Raw genomic sequence first — 25482 nt, 5'->3', positions numbered from 1 at the left:
GTATTTTAACGAAAAAGAGTCCAAAAGTGCTGAACGACCAAACGGGTCGTTACATCAAATACCAAAACATCACTATTCCAAGTGAAACAAAATATACTTTGACTGCGTATTTTATTTGGCCAATCATTATAGCTGTCCACATTCTTTGATAGATTTGAATTCAAGATCCTCATCACCAATATAATGTTGAGCGCTACATTATTTCAAAGATACCGTCGATGGTCATTTGACATCGGTTCCAATGAGACATAATTTATCGAGATCTCTTCATTTTTCATCAATTTCAAGTACCTGAACCTTTCCCAAGGTTTTATGAAGTATTACGTCGTGGCGCTCTTTTAAAGCACTTGCCTCATTATTATGACCATCTTGATCATTTGCTCCTCTCCTTCTTCAAGGAGTTTATCTTTGGAATTGATTGGTCTATTGCCATAGACTTTGTCCTTCAAGGACTTTAATTCTAATTGGAACATCTGTAACTGAAATATAATATTCACTTTTGGGTCAGCAAATGCGTCTAGCAGCTTACTTGAATTATCTTTTTAACGAGGATCATACCAGTGATAATTCATTACATATACCTTATTTTTCAGCCACTTATCATCCCTCCCCTTAATGTTAGGAAATCTAAAATTTACCTCCCAACCTTATTTGGGGACCCATCTCTGTGCGTTGTGGTAGAGTAATTGAATCATATACCGCACATTCAAATTTTTAGATGAGAATTATTTGGTTTCTGATCCTGAACCAATTGTGATTGGTGAACTTTTTATAACTTGTTGGCTTGATGCATACAAGTGCTGCTACATATTACATAACACATCTCATTCCAAAAATTTTTTTTGGGAGGTTTATTCTCATAACCAATTGTTTAGCTATAATTGGAAGCGTGCAATTTTTGCTAAACCAACTTGGATATAAATGAACATTATTAACATAATTTCATAGTTTGGAATGGTGCTCTTCATATAACAATTTGAGCAAGCAATCTTGCAAAAACCAAATTGCAAGTTTATACCAAATGCACATGTGACCATAACAGGGATGCATCTGTTAAAATCATATAATAATAACCTGTCCACATGGCAGATGAACAGGCCCATATTCACCTGTTATATGTTCCAAAAATCAGGGAATACAATCCCAACCTTAGCTGGTACATTAATCGATTTTTCTCCATGAGAACAAGCAGCACAAGAGAATTCTTGAAGAATAATTTATTTCTTCAATATGTAACTACATGAATTCTCAATTATTTTCGCATCATTTTTCATCGGATGGCCAACAGGTCATGCCAACTTTCGTAGCATGTAATTCCATCATGTTTGTGTTTATGTAGTACAAATTCAGAGGTAAAACGGGCAACATCACACATACATTTTATTTACCGGTTATTGTTGTAGTAATATGAAGATATTAAACCTTCCCATAATTTATAGTCTCAATATAATTCATATATTGTCAATGCCTTTGAAACTTAAAAAATTTCTTTTGAGACTTACTACAATACCAATATTATGAACAATTTCATTCCTCCGGGTAGTAACAAAGTAGCTTTTTCAGAGCTCCCACATTAATTATATACTACCGCATATTTCATAATACCATCCATATGGTGAACATATCCTTTTAAGGAGTAATTATAATTATGGTCATGGTCAAAACCTTTATAAACAAGACTTATTTCTTACTTTTACCCTTTGATAATTCATGATAAGATATACCACAATATTTATGACGTACTAAAAGTATGTGACCTGACCATTGAGCATTTATGTCAAAACAACATTTTTCTTTCAAACCTCTCATGGGGGTGAGTTGTGGTATTTTTCAACCATACATGAACACATCCTTGTCCATAATTTTTATCACGTCTCTCATAGGGGTGAGTTAAGGTATTTTTCAACCATACATGAGCACATCCTTGTCCATAATTTTTATCACATCTTGACACATTCACTTTCAAGAATAGTCGAGCATTCACAATGCCTATCACAAGTCACATTCTCTTCAAGCAATGAATTACAATCATACACCTATGTGCTTCATAAATTTTATTATAGGCCCTTTGTCATGCCTTGACATTTATCATAATTATATGACCCACCTCAACATCACCTTGAATTGTATTCCTTTCTTTTGATGGAGGATTTATAAAATTTTATTAAATTAGGTCGCACGACAGCCGCGTACCAAATGATCCTTCAAACCATATTAATGACAAAAATTACCTTCACCTTTAGAAGGATCACTTTGAGAACCATAACGTTCTCCCTTTTATGATACCACAATGATGATTAACATTATTTTATCTTTTTCCACGTCCAATTCATTCGTTTACACTTGTTTTCATTTAGACTTATTATGCACTGCTACCACATTCCCCTCACGGAATGGAGCATATCAAATGGGACAGGCTTCATGATTTTTCACCAAATACACCTCATTTTGCCTTAGTCATCATTATATGAGACCATTATAGTGCATCGAGACTCAAACCCAACATCTTATCCATATAAAGGTGTGTTCGGACTTGAACCCAACATCTTATATTATCATCATAGTGCACAGGAACTTAAACCCGATGTCTTACCCTCTTGGTGCGATGGGACTTGAATCCACCGTCTTACTCTCAACCAATGGCATAATATCAATCATGGAACAACTAATTATATTTTAACGACCATCAGAACAATACATGAGACAGATGCCAACATAAATATTCAAAGTTGAAGCAATGTTTAAGTTATAGGGGTTCAAATCTATAAATAATACTGGAGATAACTGCAAAAAAATCATCTTCTAAGACTTGAAATGATACTCATCACATAATATCATGTCATGATAAATAATATTATTTGCCAATAGCCTTTCAATAACTTTTAAAATTTAAAGCAATTTCATTTCAGAAGTTGTCACAGCAGTACTCACGCAAATCTGCAGTCTGTATTACTAAATTACTTGAGTCAATTAGTAAGCCAATAGATGCTAAATACATCTAGCACATTACTAGTTAATTTATTTAACTACACCTACTGCATATTATCTTCATCATGCAATACCAATAGACAATAAAAAATTATTAAATTTAACCATGTGATGTAACCATAGTAGAGTTGTGAAGAAAATTATATTCCTCTGAGGAATAAAGAAGTTAAAGATCTGAATGATGGCAACAAATTACCTGACACGGAGAATTAAACAAAGTCACTGCAAACATCACTTTGAGTTAAGGAAACAAACCTCGCTAGTTTCTTTATGTCATCTTCCTAGTTCTTTATAAATTTTGCCATCTGAACAACTGAAGAACTGCAACTCGACTAGGAAAAACTATTCAAGTAGAAGTAGCGATTCGTGCTGATAACATGTTGTAAAATCATTCTAAAAGAGTCAGTTAAATATATCAAAAGATGAAGCAAGAACAATAAATAGATAAAGAGACAAGAGAGGAGAGATTTCTTATTCATCCAAATGTGTTCAAGTGTAAGTATATCACCTATTATATCTCTATATATACTACTACATAGAGGATAGTCAAAAGGTGGCAATAAACAACACAATAACTATGAAGGTTATGAGGGAAGATCATGGAGGTGTGGGAATTAATATTTACATAATGAAGATAGGAGGTGAGAGATTTAATAGCTACATCATGGAGAAAATAGTGGGAGTAACTTCTTAGGAGTTATGGACATCCACCACAAAATACATAATATTTCATAACAGCTAAGTAATTATTCCATTTATTTTCTACCCTTTTATTTAATGGTTAGAACAAGTGCCAAAAAAATGATTTAAGTTTTCCAAGAATCGGTCCAATTCGCCCAGTTAAAAATAGGTAGAATAACTGACTCATTAATAGCGGGGAAAATATGGATTATATCCTTATTATCCATTGTTAGACTGTAACTGAAGAAAACCCCAATAGAAACTCTATCTGATAAATATGTAAGCTTTGAGATAAATGTTTATTTGCTTGTCAAAACATAATTATTCTAAATAAAACGTCTCAAAGTTATGCATACTCTTAAAATCTAGCATGTTTCACCAAGCAAATAAACGTGTATCTCAACGTATGTCTACAGTATTACATAGAACTTCTGTAGGTGTTTTCTTCGGTCTCAGTGAACACCATATATACTCGAGAAGATTTGTGAAGGAGGCCACTTTCAAGTTCCAATTGGAAATAAGGCTACTCAATTTCTTTTTCAATTATTTTTCGATTTTAGGGTTTAGAAAAAAGGGAATGGGGTACATTTCATAATTTTAAAAAGTCTGGAGGTTTTAAGTTATACACTTAAGTCCCTCTGACTTGTAATAAAATATATAAAGCCCCTCTGTCTCTCATCCGTCCCTTTCACTTCTTCATTTCTCTTTCTAGCTTGGAACTCTCAAACTTCCACATCTCCCCCAAGCTCCAATATGCCTTGATCGTCGTAAACAGGCAGTTTCTTTAACTCTGCAACTCCGTCGGAGCATTTTGAGCTCCATATTGCCTTGATTTCTTCTTTTTTTTTTATCTTGATAAAAAACTAGTGTTCATAAAGATCTGTTTTTTTCCAAAACCTTTGTTGTTTTGCCTGTTTTTTTAATCAAAATGTGTCTTATTTATACTTATTTTGCCTGTTTCGATCTTTCTTTTTCTGTTTTTGCTTTTTGAGATTACATATGGTCTATTAATAGAATTTTGGTCGATTATTCTTATTTTTATATCGTGGTTGATCAACGTCTCTATTGTTTGTATATAGATCGTATAAATGCCTAGGTGTAGAGGAAGAGGAGGAAAAATACTCCTCGTTCTTGTGCTATGGTTGAAACTCATGTCAATAAATAATTATAGATTATAGTCGATTATTATCAGTTATGTCTATAACTAGAACCAGCACATTTAGCTTTATTTAGACGGTTAGAAAACAAATGCAAAAATAAAAAAAGGACATAAATAAAACACAACACAAGAAATATGAACAACAACCATATATTTCATTTCATTTCATTGCAACCCTTAATCAAAACAACAAAAACATCTAAAAGCTTTCATATATGAAATCCCAAAAGCTGCTTCCATCTACAACTTTCACCAATGAAAGCTTTGCAAAAAACTTACAACAAAATGAAAATATACATAAAAACAAATACTACATAACTAAACTAAACTATGGGGTTACGGGGGGTTATGAGGGCATCTGAGTCAATATCCTTCACCTGCAGGAGGACACGTAGAAATTGTTTAATCCTGTGAAGAGACCTTTCCAATTTCTCTCTATCCTCTCCCAGCCCCTTAAAGAGCCGTTCGAAGTCATTTTGTAGTAGAAGAACGTCTGGTGATGGAGTTTGTAGCTATGGGTGCCTAGGAAGGGGGATTCTTCTGGGCATTTTAGAGATAAATGATCTTGATTTTTTATGGGCTTGTGTTTATTTGAAATGGAGGAAATAAGGACTGAAGAAGATATAAAGACTGTTTGCATCGGTTAGGTGAACTGTCGCCCAATGGCTAAGAGACACGTGGATTTGGGCATGGAGGCATCATTTAAATTTCTATTTTATCAGTGTGATTAGACGTGAAACGTGCAGTATTTTCAAAAGGTAATCATTACGCTACTTAGTTTCGCATGATAAGGGTTTTAATTAGGGAGTATAGATCTCCTAAAGGAAGATTAATTTCCTAACTATGAAATATTATAGACCAACGGATTGATATATTATAACCCCACATATAGTCTATGATAGACTAAAACAAAGTTGATTAATATTGAACTTGCATTCAGTTTTCAGAACTAATACAATAAAGATACATTCAAATTAAAAAAAAATCAAGTGGGATGCTCTCTCAAATGTCGACACATTATTTTCTTGTGACCAGTACCCCTGCAAATCGAGCACTTGTTTCTCTTCCCTTTACTGCTTCCCTTGGACTTGAAAGATTCTGCGATGCCAGGAATACACTTCACTCTCTTCCTTCTAAGTTTGGGGTCGTAAGGTGGTTGAGGAATATACTTGTTTGTGTACTTCTTTGGGACTTCCCATTCTGACTCTGGAGGGACTACATTAATAGTTTCACCAAATGCAAGAATGTAAGACTGAACTTTATACATAGGCGAGGAATACTCGTAGATACTTGAACCATAATCAGTTCCGTACTTCAATCTCAAGGCTGCCACATGTGAGAGCACGGTAATTTCAGCAAGTCATACTCTCTACAAGTACATGTTTTTGTTCAGTAGATTGACTTTGACAGTTAGGCCACTGCCGACTATAGTGAACTCGTTGGCATCCCCGTTTATATTATTGATAAACAAGGAGTCGTCTTCATTCATCTTTTCCCTTAGCGTCTTTTCAGATGAAGGCACAAATAAATTGATTGAACCACTGATATTTGCACGTCTCCTAGAAATGGAAGTGAATAAGGCAGTCACAGGGTACTCTCTTTCATCCTTTAACATTGAGTTTCGTGACTCATCAATGTTTGTAGTCAGCACATCGTACTATTTGCTGAATAATATGCCCTACTCCACTTGTCAAATCCAATATCAAACTCGAGGCAATTATTTACTTCGGGGCATTTATCCCTTAATTGCTGAAAATGTTCGTTGAACCCCTGGTAACCATATGCCTTTGCTTCAACATAGTATACATTAAGAGAATTTCCACATTAGAATTTTTTTCGAAAGTTATCAACAAGATGCTTCTTGCATATTCCATGACGAGCATGCTCAAAAATTCTGGAAACACCGTTAGCTATGCTCCTGTGCCTATCAGAGATGATGCACAAGTCTGGTTCATTGGTATACCTCAACTGCTCGAAGAAGTAGGTCCAAGATTCATCACACTCCTTATCAACCATGCAAAAAGCAATTGGATGGATATGGTTCTCAGTATCCTGTGCAACGGCGGACAATAACATACCCTCATACTTGTCGTATAAATGTGTGTCGTTACACTTTCCTTCCAACTCTGCCAATAGTTTGGTTTACAATGGAACTCCTTGAAAACCGATCTCTGGATTTCCTATGTCGTTTGCCCTTTGTTGTCAATATAGTCATTTATCAAGACTGATACAAGGACAACTACTGAGGCATGCTTATGAGTGCTCGTAACGTGTTCAACCCTACAAGTGTGATCACCAACGTACTTGTAAATGCGAAACATATCCGAGTTCTCGTACTTATTGATCCGCAACATCCAACCACAATTAGGAGAGGTGCATTCCACCTTATAATATTTTTTGTTACTCTTGTTTGGTTTAAAACAAAACGGGGTCTTTATTGCAACTTTCTTCAATAAGCCCTTTAAATACTCTTTGTTTTCAAATGTTTCCCCATAGTAAAAACTGATTCCATCATTGAAGTTGTGGTTGCTTTGTGAACCACTTGGTGGCTACCCATCACCCCCATTATCTCCATCACACTCTTCGTCATCACTATCAGGATCATCCATACCCATAAAATATCACCTATGCCCTCATGTTGTATCGAAACGTCATTGGCTGGCGGTTGTGGCAATGGTGGGTATGTGGGTGGGGGTGGTGCTGCTAATGTAGAACCAACTTGAGACCTCTCAACAACATTTATTCTTAAAACAGGTCTAGAACCATCAGCAGCAACATCAAGCATGTACAATTCCACCTGCCTATCATTTGATATGAAAGAAGGATGAGTTTTTCCCCTAGTGGGCAAAGCATTAAGCATATAACTAATGTGCAATTCACTAGGCTCACAATTTAACTCCCCTCTTTCCATTATGTTCGTAACAAAGTCATTATACGTACCATTGCGATGCACAGCAATCGACACTATCACCTTGCTCATATAATTTCAATTCCAACATTTTGGGGCCTCCTCCCATTCACCCATGTAATCACCACCTACTACAATATCTTCTGCAATCGACGCCATAATAAAATCTATAATAGACTATGACTTTGGTCTATGCCTGTTAGATGATTCGTTGATGACTATGGTCTATTACTGACTGGAAAGATGTACCTGATTCAGAACATAATGTGTCACGACCCGACTAGGGGGCCGCGACGAGCCCCCGGTGCTAGCCCACCCGGGCACCCTCTTAACTTACTCTTATGCTTTCATCTAGGTGAGCCATATAATTAGACATACATTTCCTTTCATTCATCAAACTAGTCACAATGGACGACAACACATTTATATCATCACAGGCATTTATGCCGCATCAATGTACATGGGCCCGCGTGGCCGATAAAATGATATACAAAAACATAGGCCGATAAGGCCAGACATATCTAATCATATACACGTGACTATGAGCCTCTAAGAATAGTATGATATATCACATGAACGGGACAGGACCTCACTATGCCCATAATTATATACACAAAAGAATGAGTACCTAAAAGGTAAGGCTCCGAAGGAAATGGAGCTCTGCTATATAATCTCCGAACAAGCAGCTATGGATCAAGTCTGTTTGCCTGTGCACCTGCGGGCATGACGCAACATCCACAAACAAAAGGACGTCAGTACGAAGAATGTACTTAGTATGTAAAGCATGATCAACATCGATATATAAGCATAATGAATCAACATATGAAAATAGCATAGGAGGGGAGACAGTAATATCATCGTCATAGCACTTACTTGCATTTCATAGGAACTTTCCATTCCTTATACGTTCTCGTATACATACATCATTATCCGTATCCCATAATAGTACTCGTACCATATTTGTGCTCGTATTCGTATTCACATACATAGTCTTATCACATTCATATTCATATTATATACATAGTCATTTCATATACATAGCATTTACATAGCATACCTAATCTCATAGGATCAGTGTTTCATACATACTTGGCCAACCAAGGCTCAAGGTTGCTCATACCTGGCCTTACCAAGGCTACAGGGTTATCCGTACCATCTGCAGAGGTGTGCGCGCGTTTCGTAATCGTATACATACTCGATACATATATACATATATGTAAATATTTACTCTACCCGGCACCATAGGCTCGGGGATTTCATTTTAGCCCTTCATAGGCACACGTACATATGATAGCCCGTAGGCACTCTTAGCATCATTATTATTATCATCATTACCATCGACATTCTTATCATCACTTCTATATCGTAGTCTTACTCGTCACATGAGGTGCGTAGTACAATCGTAGTATATATCAAGGATCGTGAGCTTATGAGCTCGGAATATCAATCATTTGAAGTCAACATACTCATATAGAGGAATTAGGAATTCGGCCAAGAACCATGCCTTATGAAAGAAGGGTTAGCCTTACATACTTTTTCGTCGAACTATTTTACACTTGCATGTTTCCTTCCAATGCTAGCGTTTATACCTTCATTAATATCATAACAATGACCATTAGTCATTCACATTATCCACATTATCTAGACTCCTCAATTTGCCTCTAATTCACCCACATTCATGGTCATAACACCCAACTTCGTCCATTCGTCTAAAGTGTCTCGTTCATGATCTTAATATCATTTATAACACATTCATATCTCAACACGACAACATTCATAATTCAATTCAAGCTATTTCTCAAAATGTCACTATTCATCATTCATGACCTAGTTGATCATATTTTCTACGATCAATGTATTTTAACTCTCCAATACCTTAAACATCATGTAAATATCATGAATCTTACCTTAGAAGTTGTAGGGACAAGCTTTGGTTGATAATACTCCACCTTAAGCAAAACCCTAATTTTTCTCCATTTGGATTTCTTGACCTTGGATGACCTTTGATGATTTTCTTACTCTTGATTCACTTGTTTAATGTTGTTGATGGCTTATAATCCTTGAAAACTCATATAATAGATGTAGAGAGAAGTTTTAGAGAGAAGTGGTGAAATGTCATAATGAAATAAAACAAGTGTTGGTCCCTTTATTTAATGACTTGGAAAATCTGTGTTGAGTGAACAGTAGTCGTCCACCATGGTTTACGGCCCGTATTGCAGTTTACGAACAGTCTCTCGCGATCGTCTTTAACCATTTCTAGAACCAGAAGCTTTAGGCTGCAACCATGGTTTACGGGCCGTAAATCACTTTACGGTCCGTCCTCCAGGTCGTATTTTACCATTTCTCGACTGGCAGAAAGTTGAAGTTCTTGCATGCCAATTTACGGCTGCCAGTTTACGGACCGTATACCAATTTACGGTCCGTCCTAGCACTTTACGACCACTGGGCAGTTGCAATTCTGCAACTTCTCATATTTCTTAGACTTCTCATTTTAATCACCCACGTCCATGCACGTACATTGCTCACCTTATATCTCATCTCAACTTAGCCAACTTTCTCATCTCACATCGGATACCTTTGAAATCTCGCCTAAGGTCATCAACCATCATTTCTTGCTCATGGACATCATACACTCATATTCATCACTAGTTCATTCACTTACGTACCAACGGAAAATTTTCCGAGGTGTAACATAATGCTCTTACAGTCGTGAACTGAGGTATTTGAATGGAGAATTGACGGAATGGCGCCATAATTTTCACCGGAAAAGTGAGATTTTACAACAATGAGGAAAGCTCTTTCTCAATGATTTCTACCAGATTTTACTTACAACGGTTGAACTATGGAAGCTTTCCGTCGGTGGGGACCAATTATCCGGTGAAAAGCCGAAATTTTCATCGGAAAACTGGTCAGAAAACAGTAGCATTTGGAGCTTTTGGTGGGAAATTTTTTATTTTTTATTCGTATTTCTAGTAATAAAAATGTTGGGACTGTGGTGTCCAAAGTGTAGTTTTTAAAACTTTGGGGCTGGGGTTTGACATAACACATCTCTGACATGCTGACGTCATAAATGGTGGCCAAAGCACCATTTTTGGAACACTTTTAGCCTTTTGAGAAAATAACTTTCAACTTGTGACATTTGGTCTGTGCTAAGCCCAGACCCAAACCGACGTTAAAAGTTAAATTGTTAATTATTTTTTTGGTCCATTCTTTGTGGCATTAAGTTTTTAAAAGGGTAGTTTCCTACAAACTCCTACAAATTAATCATACAAAAGTATTTGGGAGTTAAAATGAACATTTTTCTTATTTTAGAGTTTTTTCATTTTATTTTGAACAATTGCATATGTAGGGTATAAAAAAAATTCTTAGTTAGTTCGTATGATTGAACATCCTTAGTTTATTTGTTAGTTAATTGTATTTAATCCTTATATCATCTCATGGCGGATTGACGAATTATTGGGCCGAGCTGGATTTGAACCAACGTAGACATATTGCCAACGAATTTACAGTCCGTCCCCATTAACCGCTCGGGTATCGACCCAGGAAGAATTAATTTTAGACTTATTAGTAATCCATGATCAACTTCCTTTCGTAGTACCCTACCCCCAGGGGAATTCGAATCCCTGCTGCCTTCTTGAAAGAGAGATGTCCTAAACCACTAGACGATGGGGTCCTACTTGACCAACGGCGATCATGCTATGATCATCCATTTTCTGACAAATCTTATAGTTTTATGCTTTCATCGACTAAAAAGGTTATCAAATGAATTGTAATTACAAATGAAACGATTGAAAAGGAAATGTGAGTTAATATATGCTCTAAGGTTGAAAATATCATAAAAAATCTTAAAAAAGAAGATTCCCTTAATTACATAATTCTAAAATGGAAATCGGGAATTGAATTCATTATAGGATCTATTTATCCTTTTTCGAAGACGGTATGCCGCCACTCGGACTCGAACCGAGATGCATTAGCACTGCTTCCTAAGAGCAGCGTGTCTACCAATTTCACCATAGCAGCCTGTCTTGAACTCATAATAACCTATGGATAAGCAATCGTCGAGATTGAGGAAGCTATTTTAGTTTAGTAATGAGTCAAATGGATCAATAACCAAAAAAGGTTGTTCAAATAGGAATTTGAAGTTGAATGTTCATTATTTTAGATTTGAGTTTAGAGTCTTAGTTTTTTTTTATTTAACTTGGGACTTTCCTATATTTTAGGCTTGCCTCAAATTGAACTCTTGTAACTAAATCATTCTATACTCAATTAAGGAATAGAGTTCAATTTTATTTTGTTTTCATTGTTTAATCAGCTATTTCCTATTGATTTTTTTCTAGAAATCTAAAACAAAAAATGGATTTTGAAGACAAAATAGAAAGAAAAGAACCTATTTTCCATCACTCAAAATTGACAATTAGTGATACAGAATTTCATTAAGAAATTTTATCTATTGGGTTAAGGGAAAAAGATATGGAAAATACAGATTTTTTTTTCTTTTTTAATTGAATTCTACAAATAGGCCGATGGGGAAAATCAAACTCCCCATCTTGGAATAGAAATGATCTTTATTCTTTTGTAAACAAAAGGATCACCCTAAGATGATCATCTCGTGGCTATTGAGAACGAATTAAATCAGATGGTTCTATCTCCTACGAAACCAAGGTCGAAAAGATTGAAAAAATTCATTCACAACCACTGATGAAGGATTCCTCGAAAATTTAAGGATTACTAATCCTTTTTAGAAATCGAATGGATTCGGTCTTATACATACGCGAGGAAGGTAATCAAAAAAGAAAGAAAATGGGTTCTTCTTTCTTTTATCACTTAGGAGCCGTGTGAGATGAAAGTCTCATGCACGGTTTTGAATGAGAGAAGTATAATAATTAAGTAAAAATTATTAATTCGCAAATTTAGATAGTTAATATAATTTCCCGTTAAAGTCTAAGTTAGTTAGTATAATTGGACATCCTTAGTTTATTTGTTAGTTAATTGTAATTAATCCTTAGGTTAGGTTTGAACATCCCTAATTTAAGAGTTAAAATAGCATTAATATAATATTAGTTAGTTAATTGTAGTTAGTATAATAATTAATTAACAATTATTAATCCGCAAATTTAGATAGTTAATATAATTTCCCGTTAAAGTCTTAGTTATTTAGTATAATTGAATATCCTTAGTTTATTTGTTAGTTAATTGTATTTAATCCTTAGGTTAGGTTTGAACATCCCTAGTTTAAGAGTTAAAGTAGCATTAGTATAATATTAGTTAGCTAATTGTAGTTAGTATAATAATTAAGTAACAATTATTAATTCGCAAATTTAGATAGTTAATATAATTTCTCGTTAAAGTCTTAGTTAGTTAGTGTCACGACCCGATCAGGGGCCATGACGGGTACCCGGGGCTAACCACCGAGCACCGCTCGTATCATTACCCATCGTACACATCAAGCGTTCATTTATTAGTCTTATAATCAAATCATGGGAAAACCATTTTTCACTTTGAACATAATTACTTTTATATACATAAGTCCTTCGGCTATCAAAATGATATGCATACAATAAGGACATCGTGAGGCCATGCTACCCACACATACGTATCTACGAGCCTCTACTAGATTACTAGACATATGGACGGGACAGGACCCCGTCGTGCCCAAAACATACGTATACACAAAACAGTAAATCAATGGCACCTCCGGAGTAATGGAGTGCTCTCAAAAGTCTGCTTATCGGCTTCTATAAATCTGAGTCGCCTCCCTGTCTACCTGTGGGCAAGAACACAGCGTCCAAAGAAAACGATGTCAGTACAAATATTGTACTGAGTATATAAGGCATGAATGAAATGAACATAATAGAGAAATCATAAGACATAAGATGAAGATATAACCTGCGTAACTTTTAAGGGTGGATACCTTTCATGCCTATATCATATATATAATTATAGTACATTTATCATCATAGTGCATACATCGTCGTATAATATATATAGCATAGTATCGTATCTGCTCATACACATTTAAACATTATCCGTATTCGGCCACGTAGTGGCTCGACATTATCACATACATGTCCTCCGGGCTTTTCATACATTCGAATACATAGTAGTATCATACCCGACCATATAGGTTCGATGTTTTACGTACCCAGTTATAATAAAGCTTGGTGTTATGCGTACCTAGCCCTACCAAGGCTCAGTGGTATCCGTACCCAACTGCAGTGGTGCGCGTGCATTATATATATATATACCCGGCCATATGAGCTCGGGGTTTCATAATAGCCATACATAGGCACATATACATAAAATCCCATAAACATCTTTAGCGTCATCACTATTATCATCGTCATCGTCATTACCGTTATCACTAGTAGCGCCATCGTCATTATTATCATCACTATTATTATCGTCGTGCTCGTAACATATCTATTACCTTTATCTCATATGAAACCCCCTATGAACATGGACTCATAATTTTCGAAACAGTGGTCATAGGACATGCATTAGAGCTTATAGACAATATATAACAATATCGGGGTGACATAAGGTCGAGAACCCCCGATTACATTAGAGAGTGATCATATTCGTCATATCTCACCTTGAAGGAACTAACATTTTAAAGTGAGTGTACACCATGAACAACATCAAGGGATCATAAATAGGATCAATAACTTCATAGACATCATATCTTGCTTCAGAATCTCTAGGCTTTAACTTATCATCATTATTATCGTATTTATGATATATTTCTCCTCTTTATCTCATAAGAAGCTCTTTATCAACTTTAACTCATAGTTCCCGGAATGTAAGAAAGTCATGGAGAAGTAGGGAAAATAATATCATAGGAATCATATAAGTATCATTAGCTTCGTAGGAGTTTCATATCATGAGCTTGAGGACTTCTAGACTTAGTTTCATCATCAGTATTGTCATGCTCGTATCGTATCTCTTTTCTTTATCTCGTATGAAGCTCTTTATAATTGTAGACTCATAATTTCCAATATGTAGGAAAATCATGGAAAGATAGGAGGATTCATGCCATAGGAGTCAAGACTTAGAAAGAAGGGACTAGCCTTACATACCTCTTTCATTTAACAATTTCATCGCTTGATTGTTCTCCTTCAATGCTCACGTTTCTACCTTCAAGAGAATTCACATTAACATTAGCTAATCGATTATATGAACGTGCTTACTAATGCTAGAGAAAATTGGGCAGCATTTCCTTTGTTTATAGAACTTTCCTCATATTACATATCAACTCCCAAACATCCATAACAACATTCACAATATTATAAGCAACAATCATCGTTCATCTACATTATCCACATCTCACAATTTCGCTTCAATTCCTCCATAATCATGGCCATAGTTCATTATTGTGTTTTATCACATATAATACTTATCCCATGTTCTTAACATCATTTATGACATAACCATAATCATAACCCATCAAGAATTATGACTCAATCCAAGCTATTACTCAAAAATGACACTATTCATACATTCATGACCCATTTTCTATACCCTTCTACAATCCAAGTGTTTCAACTTCTCAATACCTTAAACAACATATAAATACCATAAAACTTACCTTAGATAGTGTAGGAATAAGCCTTGAGCAGAAATACTCCTCTTACACCAAAACCCTAGTTCACTTCCATTGGAATTTCTTGACTTAGATGAACTCTAATGAGTTTCTTACACTTGATTTCCTTGGTTTGATGAGGTTGATCATGAATCTTTCTTGAGTTATTGTGGAAGAAGTGTGGAGAAGTTTCTAGGGGGTTCTTGAGGTGTGGAGTGAGAAAATGAAATGAAATAATGAACTTGGGTCCTCCTTATATCAACTTAAAATTTGTCCCGACACGAACATACGGTCCGTATCTTTTATACGGGCCGTATGTTTGGTCCAGTAAAGGCTGCCAATCTGGGATAAATATACGGCCTAACATACGGCCAGTATAATTTATACGGCCAGTATGTTGGGCCGTATAATGCCCAGCTATTCCGATTTCGTTCTCGTCGACTCGTTTGACCTCCAATCCTTATGGAACCTTCTTAACACTTGTTTAATACCTCATTAACAATATAAGAGACATTATACCTCTTCTCTAAAACATCATCAAATCATCATTAATTCGTTACTCATAAATCCTTTCCGATATATAACGTATGTCTTGCCTTTCTTGGCAAACTTTCTTCTATTACCTCGAATATCTTCGAAATCTCATTTAGAATCATCAAATGTTGTTTCTTACTTATTAAAACATCGTATACCTCGTGCCCTTGGTTAGTCTATTCACTGTGCATTAACAAAAAAAAAAATCTAGGTGTAACAGTTAGTATAATTGAACATCCTTAGTTTAGGTATGAACATCTTTAGTTTAGGATTGAACATCCTTAGTATAATTGATAAGTGGTGATTTTACCACTTATTTTAGTCTCTTTGCTTTGGTTTTTGTGTTCTTAATCTATAATATGAGGTTATTCTTGGTATGTATTGCTATTATTTCACGTGCATTGAGTCCAGGGCACCAAAAGGACAAAATGGCATAAAAAGAAGGAAAAGAGCTGAATATACGTTCAGTATGCGGCACCACAAACTCTGGTACGCGGTCGTATACTCAATCTCAGAATGACCAGTGAGTGGAGCTAAATGCGCAAAGATGCGAAGATTATGCGGCTCCGCAAACTTATTTTGCGGTCGCATGTTGACTAGAAAGAAGATCGAAGTTGCGGAGAGAATTCAGAGTATGCGGTCGCATACTCCAGTTGCGACCGCATACTTGGTCCGCAGAGCGTCATTAAAAGCCACTTTTGCACTTTTTTTCCCTCCTATAAATACTCTCCTAGAGTTTTGTGATAAGTTGGTTCATATAATTGAGAAGAGCTTTGGAAGAAACCAAGTGAAAAACAAGTCAAAAAGAAGCCAAATTGAAGAAATGGCAAAAACTGGACAGTTTTGCAAAACTGCAAAAATGGGACAGTTTTGCAAATTTCGAAAATCAGTGGCTGTTTTTGACATATTTTTTATTGGAAAATTGTGCAACTATAAATGGAATACTTGAAGGAAAATATCATCATCTTTGGCCATTTTACAAGTCTTGGAGAGCTAGGGTTCCAACACCCATACTTGGGGATTGAAGATTCGAAGTTTTGATGAGAAATCTCTTACCCCTTTACTCATTTCTTCAATTCCTTGCTCTGTAGTGAATATCTAAGTGAGTAGTATTTCATTTCTATGCTTTAACCTTGTTTATGGAAGTATACATTGTTAAAGTTTGGATTGAAACTCTTTTTTTGCTTATGTATTGAATGATTTTTATTCCTAATGAAGTGAGTTAATGTTTGTTTTAGTTAATCTTGTTCTTTAATGTTTCTTAAGGGATTAGCTAACCCTAAGACCCGGCCATTTACTTCGATTTGAGCTCAAAAGAGGAGAATTGAGTTGGGAAAGATTAATTAACAAGAATTTGGTGCATAACTCTCATCTAATAACTTTTGCTAGGGATAGGAAAGTTACATGAGATTATATTATATTAGTTGTTCTTGATAGCACACTCTAAGGCTTGGAAAAGCTTAGAGTGAAATTTATTGATTTGGTTGGAAGACTTTCAATGAGATTTTGTTGGGCTTCTATGTTATGTATGGATATTGCGTGCCCTTGCCGGGCTTATTTTACCATCTATGATGATTATGTGTCCTTGTCAGTCTTGCTTTATGACTGTTGGTGTGGCTGTGGATAGATGTTGTTGCAAATGGAACATGGCCAAATTTTTGAAAATTTTGTTCTGTTGGCCTGTTGTGGATCATTCACTTTTATTATTTTATTTTCTTTCTTAGCTTCTTTAATTAGTCTTGTAGTTTAGGTGAAGGTTCTCCTTTGAGCAAAAATGTGAAAACTTGTGGCTTGTTTGGTACTAATAGAGTTAGTCTCTTGCATGTGAAGCGTTTAATTGAGCATACCCCAACAAGTGAAAGTTAAGTGAAATGAAAAGCAAGATGCATAGAAAGAATGATCTTTGTGACAACTTTTTGGCTCATTTTGTGACTCTTTACCTACTAGATGGGTTTACTTTAGATTATGAGATATTGCTCTAATTGCTCTTGCTTAGGAAGTGAAATTGATCCATCTTGACTATTTCATATGTTATGTGTGGTGAGTGTTTGTTGAATAATTCTTGTGCTTACTTTTATCATCTAGAACTTGCCCGGTTAGTCTTTCAATGCTAATTTTGATTATGTTGGTTGGAGAGATGACCTTGGGCTATCTTTGTGATTTTTGAAAAAGCCTCTTTAGTCTTTCTAGTTTACCATTGCAAAAATAATATCACTAGTAACCACATTTGAGCCTATGACTTTTCCTTTGATTGCCACATTACAAGCCTTTACCCTTCTTGATGAAATCTTCTCTTTTGAATCTTTCCCTCCTTGAACATTAAATTGTGAATTTGAGGCCAAAAGCCTAAGTTGAGGGTGTTAGTGTTGCTTGAGAAGTGGTGAAGATTGGTGTTGTGGAAAAGTCAAAAGAAATGAAGAAAATTTGAAAAATACAAAAAAGTTACAAACATTTTGTGAAAAAAAAATTATGTATCTTTGTGAAAAAAAGAATTAGAAAAGAACAAAAACATTAGAAATCAAGCAAATGGTTGCGCAAAAAGAAGTTGGAATAATTGGGGAAACTAGTATGCAAAGGAAGGAGTGATGTTTTGAAATGAAGAGGAATGTGGACAAAAAGTATTGTGTAGTGTTCAAGGAGGGCGTAGTCACTTGTATCCCAAATACTTATCCTACCCTTCCCTAAGCCTACATTACAAGCTTAAAAAAAATTCCCTAGGTGATCTCCAACCGAATGTTCTTGAGTTAGTGATAATTGAAAATAAGTCCAAGCTTATGGTGTGATATTTGTTAGCACTAGAATTTCTTTGTTGAGTGTGAGTGACTTTGTGTATATGTCCCTTGTGTTGTTGTTGTTGTGAATATAGTGATTTTGGGACTTTTTTTCTTGTGAAGGCATATGAATTACGATAGATTGGTGATGTTGAGAAATTTCAAGTTGAGTCAAATGAGCATATCTAGTAACCTAGTGGTTTTGAGTCACTTCTTGAGGCTTGGTTGTTTTTACTTGATTGTTTTGAAACTCCATTGCATTCTTGAGTTTGTATTTGAAAATGAGGGAGTTATTTGGTTAAAGATTCACATGCTTGTAGCCTAATTATTTGTACCAACCAAAGTCATGAGTTTTGTGCTTAATTAATGAATGATAGTGATACTACTTCAGAGTGAATTGATAGGTCCTCATTGAAATTTTGGTTTTAATTTACTTGGGGACAAGCAAAGAGTTTAAGTTGGCGGTGTTGATAAGTGGTGATTTTACCACTTATTTTAGTCTCTTTGCTTTGGTTTTTGTGTTCTTAATCTATGATATGAGGCTATTCTTGGTGTGTATTGCTATTATTTCAGGTGCATTGATTCCAGGGCACAAAAAGGACAAAATGGTGTGAAAAGAAGGAAAAGAGCTGAATATGCGTTCAGTATGCGGCACCGCAAACTTTGGTGTGCGGTCACATACTAAGTCTCAGAATGACCAGTGAGTGGAGCTATAATTTTTTGATTAAAGATTACATAATTAATAATACATGTAATTAAAAATGCGAAAAACAAATACGACACCTCCATGGATCCCGCGCCCCTTCATCCGGGGCCATTCCAGCCAGAGGTGTTTCACCTACAACAGCAGCATAGGTCCCAGCTAGTACGGGATTCGAATGTAGATCTCGCTCGCTTGGTCCATCCCAGGGTTGTGGAGCAAGCATGGGATATTTTAGCCTCTCGGCCCCCACATCCTCGTGTCTTAAAGATACTATATCGGGGTGGTATCTACCGTTGCGTCACTGCTAGTCACGTACAGCATGACAGGGCTCTTGTGATGGCCATGATTGAGTGATGGCGATCGGAGACCCATACATTTCATCTCCTCATTGGTGAGACCACCATCACCCTTCAGGACGTGGAGGTCCTTTACGGTCTCCAGGTCGATCGACGCGCTTTATATATTGAGAAGCCCCAGCAGATGTCGTCTTATCGGCAGGAGTTGACCTGGCTCACTGGTTTCGTGCCTTAGGAGGGTCATAAATGGGGACAGAGTCGGCTGTTGATCTCTTCCTTCTTCGAGCACTTGCGCCTCATAGACATGTAGCATCCGATTACAGAGGACACACCTCAGGCTGATGTTGACCGACGTGCTCGTTTGTACCTTCTTGTCATAGTCGGGGGCATTTTGTTCCCGGACACATCGGGTTCGCATGTGAGCTTGAGGTATTTGCCCTTTTTGGATCATCTGGGCGAGTTGGAATGTTACAGTTGGGGCGCTGCTGTTCTAGCTTTCATGTATCGTGAATTCTGTCTAGCGTCTATTGGCGTGAAGACCAATATCGCTGCATTTTTCCCGCACCTCCAAGCACCATATTTAAATGTATATAATTTTATTCTAAAAATAGCTTTTTGAAACGACGACTGATAAAATATTTTTTTAATAACCCTTTCAGATATGGGTATGGACTAGGATGAGACCTTTTCAGCCCATAGCTGCTGCCCCTCCGGTTGATTATATTGTTGAGGCGATGCCATACACGCGGAAATGGACGAGAGGAGGCGTTATCCGAGATGCGGATACGCACCACAGTATTCTCCCATTCATAGATCAGCTGGATTGTTTGACGTCGGACACGGTAAGTTTTTTTTATTTAACATTAGTGTGTTATTTTTTATTTATTTTTTACTATTTTAGTCTTTTATTATTAACTAATTCAATTATTTTTATAGGCTTTTATATGGACGCCGTATGATTAGATTTTTGATCAGCTGCCGACATTTTGTAGCACTGGTGAGCCCTCGTGGAGGTCGCGGTGTCGGTTGATACATATGGACATCGTTGAGGAGCATGCGCCCGATCGCGTCTTACGACAGTTCGGCCATGTACAGAATTTACCTGAGCAGTTGACTTGGGAGCATAACCATTACATGTGGGATGAGCGTACGACCATCACCGATGCATGACGGGCCTTTATGCAGCTCTACGTCCACCGTTGGGATCCGAGGGTGGGGAAGCTAGCGGTGGTCGGACATGCGACTCCTGTCTAGATGTACATGCAGTGGTACGCTCAGATCACTCGCGGCTTGATTGGCAACCCCGCGAGGCCTCGTGCAGATGGCTGAGGATATGCAGCTCTCTCATGAATGTATGACGCGTTGGTAAGTTTTATTAGTCTTAAACTTAATTAATCATTTTATGTATTAAGTTACAAATTTATTCAATCATTAATATTTGCAAACAAATGCAGTTACGGACCGTACAGAGGATGCGCTGGGAGAGCATGGACCATATGGATGCCCCCGAGACAGCGGGATATGCAGCGCGGATGGTTTAGCTAGCCGAGGGTGGTATACAGCAGGCGCAGGAGCTCGGACGTGTCGACGAGCCTGCTCCTGAGGTCCGGCATCAGGCAGCGGGGTGGACGTGGTAGTGCCAGAGGGGCTGGTGGCCGAGGTGGTAGGGCCAGAGAGGCTGGTCACAGAGGGTGTAGGGCCAGAGGGGGCCGTGGTCTAGTAGATGAGCCTGACAACCATATACCAGGCCCAGCTCCAACCTAGCAGCCTCCGTCGACTTCAGAGATCCTGTCGACTTCTTGCCGGCCATCGACTTCAAAGCGTCCGTCGACACTTGTATATATGCCGAATTTATTTTCATGTCACATGTTGTGGCAATCACCTACACAACCGTCAATTTGTCAGTCACAGGGTGAGCGACCAGCTCGTGATCTACGGGGTGGCATGGAGCTGGACTTTGATTTCTTATTCGAGGATTTCGACATGTCTCCAGCTCCAGAGCCCGCTCAGGATACCGCTGAGGAGCCATATCAGGAGCCCTCTAGCCAACCATCTCAGGAGCCCGTCGACACACAGGTTTGAATTTTTACAATTAAATAATGTATTAAGTTAATTGCTTATATTTATTATTTTATGTTTAGTTTAGCATAAAACTAAACTATATTATTTATATGTTATTTCAGGTTCATTCTTCTGCGCCTGTGGACCCGTCTCCTGCTCCGGCACCATCTACATATGCGAGTCCATGGCCCACTTAGGAGACAACTGATGAGCCGGCTCAGGAGCCCTCTAAGGATCCCTCTAGCTGGCCATCTCAGGATCCCATCAACACACATGTTTGATTTTTTTCAATAAAATAATGTATTAAATTAATTGTTTATATGTTATTTTATGTTTAGTTTAGCATAAAAATAAACTAAATTGATTATATGTTATTTCAAGTACATTCTTCTGTGCCTGTGGATCCCTCTCCTACTCCGACAGAGTCATCTCCTGAAGATCACATTTCGACCACTATCGTCTCCCATAGGAAGCATGTAGTGAACAAGCCCTCTAGGAAGGGAACACAGGATGATCACACCATAGAGCGTGCACAGATTAAGAGGAAGGGGGGGGGGGGGGGATGGAGATGATGGTGAGAGTTGTGGGAGTGGTGGGGTTCGCCTTAGGCCTAAGGTTATTCTAAAGCCTCCCATATGTGGGACTTAGGGCGATGGAGATTGTATATTTGTAAATAAAATGTACATTTTATGTTAATATTATATTTTTTTTGGTATTATTTTCTTAATGATAATTAGTTATCTTAGTTTTTATTATCATTTAATAGTAACTCATACGGCGTCCTAAATTAATCAAAACCCTATAAAATAAAACACTTAAACCTAAAGATAACAAGTTTCCAAACAAACAAAACTTACTTCAGGGCACCCTACAACTCCTGAAACGACGATCCAAACGTATAGGTATACTTGATGCGTTAAGCCTACATTATTGTTCGCAAAAAAAGATATCAGGTTCTATATTTAGTAGTCATATTCCGGCATTATTAAACATGACTAATCTTTGGTCAAAGTACGAAAAAACCGTGAATTTCAAAACTATTCAAAAGAATAAAGGCATGGGAATTTTACCAAACCCGTGTTGCACACAAGTTTTGTGCGCAGAAGGTATGGTTCTTTTTTTAGCAGGGTATTTTGGTAACTTTAGACACTTTTTGGGTTAAAAAAGTTGCGGGCTCTTGAATATTGTGTGATAGAACTTTCATGCACATGATAAAGATGTACGGAGATAGCAAATCTCCTTGTATTCCTCTGGATGGTTGCAAGATGTTTGTTGGAGAACCATTGAAGAGTATGGAAATGTTGTTAGTAGAAATACAAGACATGATAGGCTTGATAAGATTTCTCAATATTTGAAATAACTAACGGTAAAATTAATGAAAACCATTCAAGTCAATCAAAAGTCTTTTTCAAATCAATTTTGAGGTTCGTATAAATCGTTTACTATGTTTCACATTTGAATGTTTTTTTTCTCCTGATTTAATTAAAGACCGCAAGGTTTAGAAACAAAAGGATTGGTCTTAGAGCAAATTCATTTACTTGTACACCCAGCACTCACCAGTCATTTGTCAGTAGAACTTTTTCCCCCTTTTTTAATATATATTATTCAAAACAAAGTTTGGTTATATATTGGTTTGATTTTAAAAAAATTAAAAAAAAATACTGAAGATCAGTTTGAAACTCAAGTGAAAAATCTTTTTAGCTTACAAAATTTCAATTTTTTCCAAATTAAATACAAGTTCAAACACAATTTCAATTTTAATTTCCTAATACACTTTTACTTCAAACACTACATCTTTTATGTTCCACCACCTACTTAGTCTTTCCGGAAAGAATTCAAGTTGAATGTAGAGAGTATTTGGCAAATAAGCCACTCCCTTAGTTTAATTTGCAAAAGGGCCACTCATTTTCTTTTTCCTTTTTTTTCATTTTAGGATTAAGGGTTGTGGCCCCAAGGTCACTTTATAATTTTAAAAACTTTGAAATTTACAACTTATACACTTAAGTCATCTTTCACTTATTATTAAAATATACAAAAGCCCCTTCTCTCTCCCCACTTCTTCCAACTCCCGCTCTAAAAAAGACTGAACTTTCCTTCAGAATTCTCCCTCTCCCCCAATCTTGGTAACGCTCCTGCCTTCCATTCCAGGTTTTTTTTTTTTTTTTAATTTAGCAACTCCTCCAGAGCATTTAGAGCTCCATTTTGCTAGAAATATGTGTTATTTCTACTTATTTTTCTTGTTTCGATCTTTGTTTTTCTGTTTTGGCTTTTTGTAAAGTATGGTCTATTAATAGATTTTTGGTCGACTATTCTTGTTTGTTTGTCGTGGCTGATCAATGTCACTGTGTTGTTTATATATAGATTCTAAAAAATGGTTAGAACTAGAGTAAGAGGAGGGCGCATAATTCAAACCCGTTCTAGGGCCATATCTAATGATAGAAAAAGAAAAGGTAGAGAAGTTAGCCAAGAAGGTAAAAGAAGAAAAACTGTAGAACCTGAAAATGAAGCGTACTCGGAGGAGAATAATGATGTGTTTAGTGTCGAGGAAGGTGAAAGAGATGATCCCCATGTTTCTGAGGAGTCTGGTGGTGATTAAAATGTTGATCCGTTATCGGTGCCATATCAAGGACAATTGACGTCGACAAGTATGGTCTGATAAGTTGGTTGGATGATTACGAATTGTTTCCAGCAAAAGTTTCAATTATGAGTCGACTAACATTACTTGCTGATTTTAAAACATTGATAAAAGATCATAAACTTTGGAAAATGTTCAGGCATTCCTATTTTGGTCACTTAAAAAATATATTAGAACACTTCAATAGATTCAATGGAATGTTGGTGCACTATACAGTTCTTTTTCATGTGGTTCATAAGAAGAAGCGCGAGATGTGGTTCTTGGTGAATGACAAGCCCGTATGTTTTGGCTTGAATGAGTTTCCTTTGATCACTGGTCTAAACTGTGGATCATATCCCACCCGAACTAGAGAGGAAAGGGCACTTAAGAAAGGGGCAGCATTTTGCACAAAAGTTTATCGCGATAGAAAGATTTCTGCAGAAAAGCTGTTGACGGTGATCAGAGGGCCTAGGCTGACCAAAGAGGAATAGCTTAAATGTTGTCTAGTGTGGTTTCTACACACAATATTACTTGCCAAAGATGTGTCCAGGGGTGTGGATCATGACACGATAAAAATGGCAAACGATTTGGAGTTCTTCAATAGCTATCCTTGGGGAAAGGAATCATTTGAACTCACTCTGGACTACTTGAAGAACAAGATAGACATTCCCAAGCACCATCAAGTGCACGCGGAGAAAAGGGTTGCATCATATGCTCTCTATGGCTTCCCCTGGGCATTCATGGTAAATACTATAGACCACTGGTGCAGTAGAGTATAGACTATGTCTTGTTTATTTTTCACTCAGTTTTTATTTATGTGATTATAGATCTGGGCCTATGAAGCATTTCCTGCACTTGAAAGGAATGCTGGGAAATCAGAGGAGGCTCCTTTCCCTATTCCTAGGATTCTTAGGTGGCACACGAAGAATATGGAGCGATTTGCTAAAGGAGATCCATTCAAGAGAGCTGGAGTTATCAAGGTATAAATTTGGAGTCTATTATTAATTTTTTGGCAAAAAGATAAGCTTAATGTTAATGTTTTCTTTATTTATAGATGGTGCACCCTTACCTCATCCCTACAATGCATGAGTTGGAGCAAGATTACATGAAAAATCTGCTGCCATATGATGATGAAAATAATGAACTAATCATTGATGAGTTGGAGCATGAACTTGAAGGTGTGACTGT

The 25482-nt window shown here is 36.7% G+C and overlaps 1 protein-coding gene across 1 annotated transcript; it reads right to left on the bottom strand.

Annotated features, from left to right (window-relative positions):
* Positions 1–11335: 11335 nt before the first annotated feature.
* On the bottom strand, positions 11336–11446 carry LOC132624615 (uncharacterized). The gene is given in 1 exon segment (XM_060339368.1): positions 11336–11446. A coding segment is annotated over 1 exon segment (111 nt).
* Between the last annotated feature and the right edge of the window lie 14036 nt (positions 11447–25482).

The sequence above is a fragment of the Lycium barbarum genome, chromosome 12 (genome assembly GCF_019175385.1).
Source record: "Lycium barbarum isolate Lr01 chromosome 12, ASM1917538v2, whole genome shotgun sequence".
Taxonomy (NCBI): domain Eukaryota; kingdom Viridiplantae; phylum Streptophyta; class Magnoliopsida; order Solanales; family Solanaceae; genus Lycium; species Lycium barbarum.
Note: the sequence above shows the minus strand (reverse complement) of the source record. Positions and strands in the feature narration are given on the sequence as shown.